The sequence below is a fragment of the Lycorma delicatula genome, chromosome 8 (genome assembly GCF_047948215.1).
Source record: "Lycorma delicatula isolate Av1 chromosome 8, ASM4794821v1, whole genome shotgun sequence".
Taxonomy (NCBI): Eukaryota; Metazoa; Arthropoda; class Insecta; order Hemiptera; family Fulgoridae; genus Lycorma; species Lycorma delicatula.
The window spans coordinates 119,678,171-119,693,843 of NC_134462.1; the positions used below are offsets into that span (position 1 = coordinate 119,678,171).

The window sequence follows — 15,673 nt, forward strand, 5'->3', positions numbered from 1 at the left end:
AAATAAAGGAAATTGCAGTTTATAAATATTTTTGTTTTCATTTCATAATATTTTAAGTATGAATAAGGTAAACATAAGCGAATTCATATACTGTAATTTTATTATCAAATATAAATATTTATATAACACCTTAATAATCGCTATACGGACATGGATTTGGTCTGCTGTTCAGATCAGTTTTGTTTTTATTTCTTTTAAAACACTATCTGTTAGACTGTTGTCACTCTAATTGGCAATGTTTCAGTAAGAAGGAACTAGAACTAGAAGTTCACTTCTGCCTATAATACTGACTATACAATACTGTGACTATAATAATTGTCATAAGTAAAGCAATTATTAACAAACCCGTACATGCCCACACACACAAACAAGTTACTGAATTTTGTTATTTAGATACCAAAGTTACAAAGAATTGATGAATTAAAGAAGCTCAAAAGGACAAATCCAAAGGGAAAGAATAGCTTTTGTGGAAAAAAGAATTTTGCAACCATCAAACTTACTTCTAAGGGTTAGAAAGAAATTCCTAAAATATTTGTTTTGTCACTGAATGCCATGTGCTTTGACAGCACGTGGCACTTAATAACCTAGTAGTAGCCCTGAGAAGGGCTGTTGTTGTCATAGATTGGCTTCGATAGCTCATTGTAACTAATAACCTTATGGTAGCCCTGAGAAGGGCTGTTGTCGTCGAATGGCTTCGACAGCTCATAACTTATAACCTTGTTGTGGCTCTGAAAAGGGCTGTTTTTGCGTAGCTCTGAGAAGAACTGTTGGGTCCAGAAGCTGGTCTCCGGCGAAGTCAGGGAATTGCAGCTCATAAATTAAAATCAAACCAGGCTTCCCTTCTGCGGCAGTTGGGTCCCCGCTTCAGCGTGGCAGTGGTGGCCCCCAGAGCCTTGCAGTGTCGGGTATGCATCAGCCGTCTTTTGCCGGCACAGCTGAGGCGGTTCTCCCTGAGCGATCCCACACTGGGCCGGCTCCTGCTGCTGAGTCAGCCGGCCAGGGCGTTTGAAGCTGGAGCGGGAAGGTAGCATCCGCATTCAGCAGCTCCCTCGGTGAGCCGGCCAGGCCTGCTGCTCTGGTAGGATGTCCTACATTTAGGCAGCCAGGGAACTTCTGTCTTCTTTCATTTTCTTCTTTTTCTTGGTCTTCTCCAGGTGGTGGTCGACGATGAATTAAAAATTCACTCTCGTACATGCTATTGGAGCCTGAGAGTAGTGAGGTTGCAGCGCCACTATGGTGGGAGAATTGTGCAGTCATCTGCATGGCGGGAGTGACACACTTGTACAGGTGCATATGTATAGTGTTCTTCAGTTAACATCTGAGCTGCTACCATTGTTGCCCATCGATATTAAATTAGGCATATATCTGGTAACAGTATGTAGAGTATAAAGAAAAATAATGGAGTCTTGTGAGAAATATAGTATTGCAGGAGTATGTTGACAATTAGGTCAATTAATAAAAAAATGAAATTGTTTATCTATAATTACATAGGAAAGAAATGTAATGTAGAATCTTGAAAATACAAACTTAATTTGGTTTGATGTGTATTAAGGCATTCAGGTTTAGTTTATTTAATTATAGAGGGAGTCAAGAGCATAAAAAGTGTGAAGGATGACAAAGATTGAAATATGTAAAACAGAAAATAAAGACCTTTACAGTATTTTCAAATGACTGATGACAAAAAGTAAATAATTCGTATAATTAATCAAAAATTAATTACAAGTTGAGAAAAACCAGTTACTATTTTTTTTCTTCATAGCATTTCATTTACTCTGTCTTTTGACTTATGATTAATGTGTAATACACTGATGGTGTTAAACAACATTTGCACAATACAAAACACATTGGAGTTAACACATTGTGCATTGCATATTAACAGAAAAGACACTAAAATAGTTGTAAACACGTGTTGCACAGAACTCATTTAAACTTGTTAAAATACATTAGTAATGTTTAAATGTAAACCCTAAAAATCCAAGATAATACTAATGGATATTTTATTTGGCTGTTAGGATACAATTTTGAAAAAATAACGTAAGTCTGCGTGGAATTTCTAAGGTGTGTACCAATAACTTTACCAGTATAATTTATTACGTTTGAATCTGCAGTAAATAGTATGTGTTTTTTATTTTAGTATTTTTGTTATTAACATATGAGATGGACCTGTTTGATGCAATAATTTTGATATGTCTGATGATAGAACATGTATTCCAAAACTTGTAACTGTGATATACATTTCATAAAAAATCACAAGGCACATAAAAAAGATCCGTAAAGGTACTGTTTCTTTCCAAAGATGCCTTGGTAAACATAAATTAAAATTTTTAATCGTTTAATTATTTATGTATTTAACTTAAATTGTTTCAGATATCTTGGTCGTAAACGATTACAGGAAGTTGAAGAAGCAGCTGTTCCTGGGTCACAGTACCTTGTTTATCCTGGTTATTCATACTGGACGCTTGGTTATTTATTGTCAAAACAAGGTGCTAGAAAATTGGTTGATGCAAAACCATTGAATAATTTACTACCAGTAGATGAATTTTTACCAATTCTTTACGATAAACATCCTGAGTAAGTAATATTACATCGCATTTGATATTAGTTTACGTTAAGCGCTGTAACTGTAATGATTATTGGTGACTGGATATGAGTTGCAAGTTGCTACCAAAGTGTCTAAGATATCTTAAGAATACCTAGCTATCCATGGCAGATGTTTTTCAGCACTTAGTTTTCTACAACTAATTGAAGTGGAAAATCACTTAACAGAGTTAAATATATGGTTGCTTATTAGATTGCCAACCTTAAAAGAAAGTAGCTGATATTTGGTCTTAAAAGTGACACTGCAGGGACTGGTTGTATAATGAACATCATTACTCTACAAGAAAGTAAACCTGACTGATGCTTCTTCTACCTCAGGTGCTGTACTTGTGTCAGAGCCGTAACAAAAACTGGGACAGATAATGTAAACCAACAAATGAATGTACCACTTTCTATTGTGAAACGACTCTGTATTCTTCAGCTCAGTATTTCATATTTTCTTAAAATAATTAATTTAAACAATTTATTATTTCCTTATAATCATTAATTTTAATGATTTATTCCAATTAAAAAAAAAGTATTTATTGGAGTTTTAGAATTGTGTATGTTTTTCTTTAAGAACTCATAACTCATTAAATTAAATGGAACTTATATACTCATTCTGTTTCTATTTATGAAACGATGGCTATTTAATCTATTGAAGATACAAAAAGAAATAAAAGTTTGTAAAGTGTTAAAAGATTGATGATGAATTTTTTGTTGTAGTTTATGGAAAGAAATGTAGTATGCAGAAAATTATGAAACCGTATTATTTATTAGTACATAAGTGATGAAATATACTGTAGAACTCTGATAATCAGTGCCATCAATAATTTATAATCTAAGCCTTTCTGTCTTTCTTGTAACTTTTTTATATTTATTCATACTGAAATAATATTTATTTACTTGGTAGAGCTCTGCTAAATGTTTCAATTTAAAATTGAATTTTCTAGAAAATACAGTTTAATCAAGAGTATAAAATTATTTTTATCTGCTTCCTTACAAACTGGCCAAGAAAGTTTCATAAAAAATAATAGGCGAAAATATGTATTAAATAAACATTGATAAAAATAAATAAAAGTGATTTAAAATACATTTTACCAAAATTAACAGCACTCAATTTATCTCTAAATGTTGACTTTCAAAATCAGGGCTGATTAAAAATCAGTGAGTTTTTTTTAACTTTATACTGACTTGTAAGAGTCAAAATTTAAGGAAGAATTAAAAAAGTATTTATTTCAAGGTTCTTTAGAATTTTTCATTTAGCCTTCCCACTTTAAATGAAGCTTAATCAGAGGAACAGATTTTTGTATTAGCTGAACCACTTCACACCTCAAACACGACAACCCTAGCGGTTACCTGCTTCCAGCTGATTCATTGCAATATGCAGGCCGCTACACCGATAAGCAATGAAGGCTATAGGAACTTGTCCGGCTTAGTCATCTGCTATACGGCTTGGAAGGACAGGTCTAATCTGTAGAGACACAGAAACACTGGCCATCATTCATAAAGTCAATTGAAATACGAGATGACCTGAGATAAGCAGAGCATAGCTTATCCCATGTTTGAAATTTTTCTACCTTGAGCAGTACCTTGTGATAGGAAGTGATATCACTACCTACAACAGTCTAAACTTCAGTTAGCTAGAACATTATTGGGGACTAACAGCCTTATGCAGTCCCACAATTCTGGTAATATTTTTTGCACACGATCAACAGATGTTCATCCAAATTCCGTGCTCCCTATATCTAATCTATTTCATGAGACTAAACTCCAGGTTGGCCTGATGTTTACCTTACTGAGATTGTTGAATATAGCAGGGAAATCTAAAAAAAAGAAGAAGATACTGTCCTGTAAAGTAAAACAATATGAATTATGAAATATTAATATTTGAGGCTACAATTATTAATTTGCTTTTCATTAATCATTCACATTAATTGGTTCTCATTAATCCATATAGTAAACAGTATTGTTCATACTTTCTCTTTGGATGAGTGTACTATTTATCATTGATGCTATGAAAGTATAATATGTTTTATTGCATAATGATAATTAACATCTCTTTAAAACTTAAAATTACATCACATAGAACTTACTTTTTTTATATTACCTAACTTAAATCATAATTTTCCTATTTTAAACTAGATATAATTAAATTTAATTTAGAATTCATTCTTTAAAAAAATAATAATACTTTTGCAAAGCAATAATATGAACAAATTTATTTTATTTTTCAAAAAAAAATCACCCTGTTGTGAAATGTATATTGGAACTGTTCCAAGAGTGAAACTTTTTATATTTTGTTCTTTTCGAACCGTTTCTAAAAAGTACTGAACTAAACTATTGTATATTATATAGCTTTGTATTGTCTATTAGTTTTGGTTTATGGAATCTTATTATTTATTTACTTCTTAAGAGACTTTTAACTATTTTTCCTCTATTAAAAAAAAAATATATAATAAAAAAAAAATCATCATCAAAGAACTTTCTGTTCTATAAGTGGTACTCAGAAGTTAAATTGTCAGCCCTTATTGTTTATTGAAGCTAAATAACTTTTCATTATATTTTAATTGCATTGCTGGAAAATAATCCTGTAAACCTCTTAATGTTACTTTATGCAGAATTCTATGAATCAGGATTGGTATCATCATTAAGTTATAATAATACTCTTTATGTATTTTAAACCCATGAAATTGTTATAAAAATTTAATTCTTCATATTATTTTAGAATTAAATATAGTACATTATTTAGGCTACAAAAAAGGATGTTATTATACCTACCATCATGATTTAAATTTAGATTTGATTTGCTGTCTAACTTGTTTTATTGTTTTTCTAATCTTCACGGCAGAGTGGTGGCATCTGTGTCTTTCACTGGGAAGGTTTTGGATTTAAGTCCTGGTCAGAGCAGGTAATTTTCCACATGCTAAACAATTCATTATCATTCAGCATAGTCACTATTATTGGGCATCAATCATAGTCTGTGTTGTATAAACAAATTTTCTATTTTTACACTTTTATTTATTTACTGCTGCTACTACTACTACTACTACTACTATTCCCTTGACACACTGTTGCCCAAGATGGGATTTGGCTGCATACCAACAATTTTCCACCATCTTCCTCTGTCCCCTGCCTCATCTGTTTGCAGAGAGGTGGGAGGAACCTGTCGCCCCCAATTTATTCAGGGCGATTAAATTTAACTTGGTCAAACCATTTCTGTGTTGGACTGCCTGATGGCCTTCATTCCGATTGGCCCAGTCCTTCAAGAAATATCCCTCTTCTTTTCATAAAACATGACTTGCCCACCTAATTCTTCTACTGCTCACTTGGGCCATTATGTCAGGCTCCTTATCCAAGTTTCTTGCCTTCCTGTTTTTCCTGATCCTCCAGTTTTATTCATAAGGGCAAAGATCTTCCTTAGGATTTCATTCTCAAAAGCAATGACTCTTCTTTTTGCCCCTTTACTCAGAATTCATGTTTCTGCCCTGTAAAGTTGTTAGCAGATTAAATCTCTAATATTCTTTCCGTTTCATGCTATATACATACGAATTAATTTTTAATTATTTTTTTTTTTTAATAATTTTTATATTTTGTGACATTCTAATAGAAGGTTTTATATGGTTTTACTTGATTCTATCAGACAAATACTACAGTTCTTATTTTTACTTTTCCATCTAGCAATATAGCAGAGCTAAAGCTTTAGAAGGGAAAGTATTGTAATCATTCCAATTGGGGCATATGTGGTTTTCACTGGATCTTGATGTTTTGACACCTAAGGAACCCAAAAAACCAGATGGAAATTTTCTGGATGTTTGTATGTACATTTATGTGTTCAGTGTCAGACTTCTTATATCTCCAGAACTACTGCACCAATTTTGACCAAACTTGGTCAGATTACTTCTTCATATGGGGCATTGATGCCATTAAACTTTCTACTTAAAAGGTCAAGGGGGTGAGGCAGTACAGCAAGGTCACCTAGATCATCATCTTGAGATCTTGCCTAATTAAGGTCTAATTTTTTAGGCGCATTTGTTAACAATTAAAAAATAATTTTCCAAAAAGAAATTTTTGCAAAATCGCACCCCGCACCAGAAAAAATGCTCTTAATAAATTAGTGGCTAAGTGGGTATACTGCATCAATAGATCCCCCTCTCACTACAGGTAGCACTGATGTACGGTTCCTGTAGTCATCTGCTATGTTGTGACATCACAGGTGAATGGTAGAATTATATAAATCAATAATTAAAGAGTAAAAAAGTATTTAAAGTTGCCACTAGTACTACCACACCCACACGAATAAAATACAGTATGCGTGCACGCTTTAGTTATAATCTCATTGAATTAAATAAATAAAAAATATTATATTTAAATAAAATAAGTATTTTAAATTAAGTTGTGTGTGTCAGAAAAATGTCACGTGACGGAAGCTAACTGTGTTAGCTTTTTCTATTATAAAACCTATTTATATTATATTTATTTATATTTTCTATTATAAAACGTTTTTTTTGTATTATAAAACCTACTGCTTACTATATATATATATATAAAATGTGATTTCTTGAGAATAGAATGTTTATATAATTCATTTGAATTATACTGGTAGTGGAGAAAAAATTTACAAAAGGAAAACAATATAAAAAAAAATAATTGAAATCTTATTTATTAGCAAAGCTGTAAAAAAATTACAAAGATGCTCAAATTTAAAACTTATTTTGCAAAGAGTAGTGCTTTAATTAAATTAAATCATTTATGAAAGTAAATAAAATGGATTAGATTATTCGATTTTATATTTCAAAAATAAATATTAAATATATAGTTCAGTAAGTGACTAAAACATGCAATGAGACCACCAAGGTGATCATCATGAGACTAGCTTTTGGAATAAAATCCGTAAATTTTACCATCACAAGCTGTGATGGTAAAATTTACAGTTTATATTTGACTGATCTTTGTAAGTTAGTTATAAGGATGAAAATAATTTTCAGCTCTTGTTGACCGATAAAGGGTTGCATTTTATGCCATGAAAGTTCCAAAAAATAAGTTGATAACTTTTTTTAATAGATATCTATAAGCTTAAGTTTGCGAGGGAATATGGTACAAAGATTTTATAACTTGTAAAAAATTACAAGCAGTAGTTAGATTCTGGATTAAAATTTAAATTATACTTAGTAAACTTAGAAAATATAAATTTCAACCTAAATATTTTTATTTCAGGAATCAATGGAAATCACATTACCCAAAAAGGAATTTAGTAGCATTATCTGCCGAACCATTATTAATATATCCTGCACGTTATCTTCACGAAGAAGGATATGTCAGCGACACTGAAGATTCTCCGCCAATTAATACGACTACCATTTCACCACCTCATAATGAACTTTAGTGCAAATGGTTTTATTATACTACATATATTTGGGACCAGGTATAAAGTTTTTATACTATTTTGAAAATTCTTCTTTGCTGTTAATATCTTAGTTGTATCTTCACACAGCGATACTGCCATTATAATAAATGCTATTTTAATTAAGTATCCTAAAATACAAAATGAATTTTTCTGTAGAAAAATTTTTTTCATTTACCAAATTTACACTCGGATATAAGAAAAAGTGGCATTTTCTTTCTAAATAACCTGATTAATTTTACGTAAAACATGTTAACTATTATTCTTTTTTAACCTTTAAGCTGTTCTTTTTAACAAGTATTTTTACTAGCTTCTTTTACATAATAATTATAAAGTTCTTGAAGATAATTTACTTTAGAAACTGTTATTAAAAAAAAGGTGTGACTGATGTTCAAAATACTAGGAATTGATTGTGCTTTATTGCTTTTGTAATTTAATATTGTTATTGACTTACTTTACATAGTTTATTATAAATTTAATCTTATTCTAGTGATTAACCCTTTCCCACTCTCTTTTCTTTTTTAAACACACACCCACCCATCCCCCCACTGACACACACACACACACACACACACACACACACACACACACACACACACACACACACACACACACACACAACACACACACACAAACACAAAGTACATTCACACACAGACAAAACAAGCCATAAAAAATGCATCATATAATATTAACCTTTTATTTTTATTTTTTATTAAAATAAACCAACTAGCAACATTTTGAATTAAAACAATGGTTAAGCAGATCCATTACACCAAGTACATCTTCATTCTTTCAACTTAATTTTTGAGTTGATAGCTTACATTTATTTTGGAGATTTTCTTTAATTTTTACTTTTCTTTGCCTCTACTTTTTTTAATCATCTACTGCCCCTTCACTGTTTTAATCAATCCTTCTCTTGTTGTATGTAACGGCTATTTAATTAGCTTTTTCTTATTCTGAATTCTGATAAGCTTCTATTCTCTTTCACTCTACTTGTTACTTCTTATTTATCACTTGGCCTGCCGTTTAGTCTTGTTCAATATCCTCCATTTTCATGTTTCATAACCACATTACTAACTAAAAAATCATAAATTTCTAATAAAAATCATTGATCGTATCTTTGTCAATATTTGTCAAAAGCAATTTTTTGATATATTGTATTTTTAGCGTGATTTTGACTTCTCTCTGTGAGTAATAGTAACTTTGAGAAGAAACATTTAGACTTACATTTTCCTCACTTGAATTTCTCTATTGCAATCTTAGGTTCATACATCAATATTGGTTATAAATTTTAGTGACTTGCACCTAAACAGCTTTGAAACGTTCGTAAATTATTCTAGTAAATCATCGGCTTAGAGTTCAAAATATAACTTCCATCTCGCAGAGACACATATGTTTATAGTGTGTTTATATCAGTCCCACTCTGTCACATTAGTTTACTTTCTTTTTACTTATTTTAATAATAAAACAAATTATAAAAGAGCTTTAAAGAAGCACGTAAAGAATTAAATATATGTAGAATTTAGTCACATACAGGTTTTTGTGGTAATTCCTTTACTTTTCTAATGAGAAAAGGGACGATTGAGTAAAATACAATTATTTGATAAAATCTCTTTAATTACAGTTTAAATGAACTTTCATTATTTGAAGGGCCTTATATCCTCCCTGTATTACATAATGTTAGAAATAAATTTAAATATAATAAACTTTGATTTGAATATTGATGTCATTCTTTGTAATTTGATTATAAACTTTTTCTATTTATTTTTAAAGATAAAATACCTGAAAAATTTTTAAAAATCTCTGAAAATTATTTTGTAATGCTATTGCTTTTAATCTGATTTGTAGATCACTAAATGTATTCCTTCATGATGAAATCTCTGTTTATGCCATAGCTTAAATTCTTATCGCAATTCATTTTTGTCAAAAAAAGGATGGAAACTTCTTGTACTCTATTAAAAATGAGCAAGAAAATTTCCAAAGAATTTTATTTCAAATTGTATTTTAGTCTGTTAAAATATTTTGATAAATTACATCTTATGTGTAAATTAAAAAATAAAAATGTTTCACCAAAAGAGAAATGAAGGGATTAATTTTTTTCCTATTTCTTTCCGTACTGGTGAATCAGTACTGAGTACAGGATATGTCAAAAGGCAATTATGTTTCCTCTTTAAGTAAATTAATAATGTAAATCTCTCTTTGATTTGCAAATTAATATTTTCAATAGCTAGAATTATTTTTCAATTAATAACTGATTTAGTTTTTATAAAAAGATTGTTTTATCATTTTCAGTAACGATGTATTGTAATTTCTCAATGAATCCTCTGTGAAGCCCAATTAGAGAAGGCTTACATTCAAAAATGTTCTGTAGATTTTTACAAATATACTTATTTCATTTTTTTTTTCAATTATGACTATGTCATTTTTATTTAAATTCATCAATAATTGATTTTTGTTCCATAAATAAAGAAATAAAAAAAATAAATAAAACAAAAATAAAATAAAAAAATCTATATATTTATTTATTTATATGTAATATAAATATATAAATAAAATATTAAAATAAAGAAATAAATAAAGAAATGATTTTTGCTTTATTAATAAATAATAAATAAATAAATAAATAAATATGTCATTAGTACTTTTGTAAGCACTCTGGTTTCTTGTTTTCATATTCAAAATATATATCCAAAGACTTCTTTTACAGCCCAAAAAACTTTTTTTAATTTTTTTTTATTACAACCCTTAAAACCAAAACAAGACAAAAAAATTGTTAGATTTTATTGTGAGAGTAAATGTAAAAAATCTTATCTTTCTTCAAAAGAAAGTTGTGTCTGCTCATCGATTATGATCATGAAAATTGATTTGGGAAGTTAAATATCTTCATTCTGCAAGTTTTCTTTGAAACAGGGTTTTGCCTTTCACATGTAATCTCGTACATGTAGAAAAATAAACACAATTTATATAAATCATTTTGCTTTAGTTCTGTATTAAAAGCAAGCATAATATGAGATAAAGTCGTTCTTAGCAATTTATAGATAAATTTAATTATGGATGTAGATATTGATTAGATAGATAGTAATTGTTATGAAAACTTACTCTGTTGTCTACTGTGAAAAATAAGAAATAAGAAACAAGATACAATTTTCTATTAAGTCTGTAATAACTTTAGAATTCTTTACCCAATTCGATAAATGAAATACAAAATATAATATTATTTCTCCATTATTCTTAGACTTTCAATTTATTTAAAGAAAACCCCTAGGCATAATGAAAAACTATCTATAAAAATTGCCTGATATTCCACTGTTTTGCAGTAGTGCGCTTAAAACGTTTGATAATTTGTTTGTAGATTAAGTATAAAATTAATATTCGCGTATATTTTAAAACAAAGTCTTATCAGCCATTTAAGTTTTTTCCCCGATGTTAATTTATAATCTGGTAGCCATTTTTTAAAAAAGATTACAATCTCAGTTATCTGTAAAGATAAAGAATTTGTTTGGGTAGAACTATGTGTATATTATATATAAGAATATTAATCGTAGATAAATAATTTCAATTAACAAATGGTTTGGGAAAATGATTCTTTTTTCTTTTTAATCTGGTCGCTTACACTGTTCTGGTGATAATATTAGTTTGTATAACAATTTTTTTTTTGTATTTGAAGAACGGTATTGAAATTGTTAGGGAATTGAGGACTTAAATTTTTCCATGAGTCTTTATTCTTTATAAAACTTTCTGTAAACCTGTAGATACTTAATCTTTTATTTTCTTTCCATCATTCTGCTTTTATAAGAAACCAGGACTTATGTAACACTTCCGACAGCATTCCAATCCTTTACTTCTGTATCTTGTCAGACTATACTTAAAACTTCTTGTTGTCTTTGCCCTTATTACAAAAATACTGTAAATGTAGGCTTAGAACTTATCCTTTAATTTTCTTTTTCTTCTTATAAAATATTTTTTAAACGATTATCAAATTTGATTACTAGATTAAAATAACATTAATTTATATTTAAGCTGTGTTATAACGACAGCTCTATATATATATATATATATATATATATATATATATATGTATATATATGTATTACAAATTTGATCTTGTTAGTCTTAATGGTAACATATACATGACTGCAAAGGTCCAGATAAGTGAAAAATATTTTTAATTATAAGATCAAGATACTTTTAATGATTATTAAAATTTTAACAGCAAATACTTCAATTTTTTTTCTAAGTAGAAGTTATATGAATGAATATGCACCGTATTTTTTCTTATCTGAAAGAAATGTATCAATAAAATACTTTTTTAATTTATTCCAGTCTTTCTTACAGTCATTATGCGACGTAGATGTTAAAGACTTGATGTAAAAGCAGTCAGTTCTTTTTGTTAGTTAAATGTTGTTTTACTGTTCGGCCTGTCCCTGTAGTGAACAGAGTGAAGTTTTCACCCGTATAAATGAAAATCATGTACATTTCAGTAGGCTTAGCTTTTTGCATTCAGCTCTGTAAAGAAGTGAATTTGTAATTTTAAAAATACAAGTATGTTTTCTTTTAGTACATTAACCTAATTAATTTTTAAATATCTTAAATATTTATTAAGTATGTGTATAATTTATTTATTTCATTATTTTTTCTAGTATTATAAGGAATTATTGTAAAAGTAATTAATATATATAATTTAAATAAATAATTAAAAAATATAAAATATATATATATATATATATATATATATATATATATTTTTAATTACATTTAAATTAAAAGATATGCAGATGTTTACAAAAGTTCATGTTAACTTGAGACATTAATTATACTCATTAAACTAAAAAAAAAAAATAAATGTTCAGTTTTTATAAATATAGATCTGAAAATATTTCATGTTCTATTTACCTCTATTTCCTTTTTCTGAAGATAATAATTTTCATCTAGATAAAAGATAGTGAATCAAAAAATTTTATATACATGTTTTTGTAAGCGCACAAAAACAAAAATTTTAAATTCTCAAAAAAGTAGTTGTTTAAAATTTTTAATGATAAATTTCTTAAAATTTGGATATTTATAATTCATTTCAGTAATATAGAAGATATTTTAATCCCTAAAAAAAAAAGAATTGACAAATTGTAGTAGGACAAATAATTAATTACCAAGATTAGTAACTATTACTTTTTAAAAGTAATGAAAGTTTTTAATTTAATATATTGTAGTTACATTGTATTTGTTTAAAAAAAAATTAATATTATGGCATTTATTTGACTTAACAATTCAAATGAGGTATAATCTTTAAGAAATATTGTTTGAAGCTCACATGAAATAGATGTATCAAATTTATTTTTAATGTATTATCGAGATAAAAAAGTTAATAGTTTTTAAGGATAAAAAACATGACAGAAAGTGAATAATTTTTTAAATGTATTTTACTGGTAATTATTTTCTTCATTTTGATTATATAAATTAATAATTTCCATCATCTTCCAAAGTTTTATGAATATTTTAAAATTAAACGGTGTGAAAAAATGGTTAGATTTATAAATCGGTTTATACAACACTGTATTACTAACAAAGCAGTGGATGTATTAAAAATCGCATTATATACATCGTATTAAAATAAAATAAAATTGTGAGATGAACTGAGGATTTCTTTAAAATGAAATCTAAAACCTAAAGTTCATGTTATATAAAGTAGAATAATATATGGGAGAGCACACCACAGATGTTACTAAAATTAAAAATTAATCTAGAAAAGAAACTTACAATCAATTTAATTGAGCATCTGCAGAATTGTAAGTTGCTTTGCATAAAATTTTATGTAAGCTTATTTTAAATAAGAAATTTGGAAAGATAGAATATTTTAATATAATTTAAAATTAATTAGTTTTTCAAATAAAATGAATATTTTTTTAATATTAAAGTTATTTTATATTTATATATATATATATATATATATATATATAAATTTTAAAAATCATTTTGTTAATTTTTTAATATATTATTTTATTTAGGTATAATTATTTTATGAACGTAAAACATTTTTTGATGCGTTTCAGAAGTCGGAGTCTTCTAACTTATGAAAAATGTTTCCGGCACAACATGCATAAAAATATGGAGGACTTATTTATATTACTAATAAAAGGTACATTGTTTCATAACGATTCAATATACATTAGTTACAGTCAGCGATCACTCGTCTTCAGTTTTGGAATGAATAATTCTGAATCGGTATTATTTGAACCGCTACAATCTAAACAACACTGGTAATTTGAGTATTCAAATAAATAAAATTAAAAATAATTAATCCTTCAACCGGACTGAACCAGGGTTCTTCAACTTTATAGTACAGCTGCATCAGGTGCAATTCATTTATTAATTTTAAATAAATTTGTATTTATTAATTCTAGTAAGACGATTGATATATATTAATTTTAATAATTTTTTAACGGTTCAGTTGAGGAAAACTCTCTTCTACACTTACATTATCGATATACATTTACTTAAGCTTATTTTATAACATTTAAAGCAACAATGAACATCTGCTGATACTTTAGAAAATCTCTGGTTTTCCTATTAATCTTGAAAACAAAAGAGCGTAACCAAATTAGCTCAGCTAAACTAATTAATTTTCTCTGTCCTATTGCCACTATGTTTTGAGTTTTGTGTGCCATGTTTGTATCGCCAAAACTTTGTTAATGTAGTTAATGTATTTAGGAGGTTAATTTCTGCCTTACTTTATTACCATGATCAACCACCGTATTATAATAAGTAAATAAGTTTATAATAATGCCATATATACGTATGTTTTTTTTTTTTTATAAATGAAATGTAATGTGCCATTTTTATGTATCATTAAAAAAAATTTTGTTTTTTATTATTTGTTATTTTGTGTTTGTTACAAGAATATATATATATATATAATATGTTATTTTAACTTTTTTATTATTATTGTAAGACTTTTTTTCATTTGTTTGATGTAATATATGAAGTATAAATTTTTTTTTTTAAATTTGTCCATGTACTCTCATTTCTATCTTTATATATTGACATCCAGTCATTATATTTAAATTTTTTAATTTATTTATAGATTTTATCTGTATATTTTGTTGTCTGTATATTAATTTTACCTATTCTAATGTAATTTTAACTAAAGTATGGAATGTCTGACAAGGTTTAATTGTAGCTTAGTTAAAATCCAGGATAACCACTAACATCATCAGTATATTATATATTCCTTTTTGATATGTGAGCTATTAATACTTAGAATTAATAGCTAAGTTATGGATGTAGAGTTTATTTAAATAGTGTTATTTATTTAATTTCGTATTTGTTTACCTAATATACAACAAAAAATTTATTGAGAAGTATTTTAAAATCATCACTTTTTTAATCCTTTGAAAAATTCTAATTTAATGCTTTATCTTCTATCCTGTGTAATTTTTCTCATTTGGTATTGCTGCTTCTGTATTAAAAATCGTTGCATTTTCTTGTTCCAGTTGTATCTTCATTCATATATAAATTTTTCTTGTTAAATTTAATATTTTTCGCTAATTTGCACCATAAAGCTGTCTTGTGCTCTTTTATTTGTTGGAATTTTTTTAATTTTTTTTTTAAATACAAAACTCCAGGCAAAAATTACTTTGAAGTAGGTAGTTCATTAAATAGCTTTAATTTGGTTTTGATTACTGTATTTTTATT

At 27.7% G+C, this 15,673-nt stretch overlaps 1 protein-coding gene across 1 annotated transcript in view; it reads left to right on the top strand.

Moving 5' to 3' along the window:
• The window catches only part of LOC142329255 (glycosyltransferase 25 family member), a 239,710-nt gene extending 224,907 nt beyond the window's left edge, over window positions 1-14,803 (top strand). The window contains exons 9-11 of the mRNA XM_075373676.1: window positions 2,368-2,571; window positions 7,795-8,002; window positions 14,032-14,803. Coding sequence (XP_075229791.1) covers window positions 2,368-2,571; window positions 7,795-7,963 — 373 coding nt within the window. The 3' untranslated portion in view covers window positions 7,964-8,002; window positions 14,032-14,803. The remainder of the gene's footprint in view (window positions 1-2,367; window positions 2,572-7,794; window positions 8,003-14,031) is intronic.
• The last annotated feature ends 870 nt before the right edge of the window (window positions 14,804-15,673 follow it).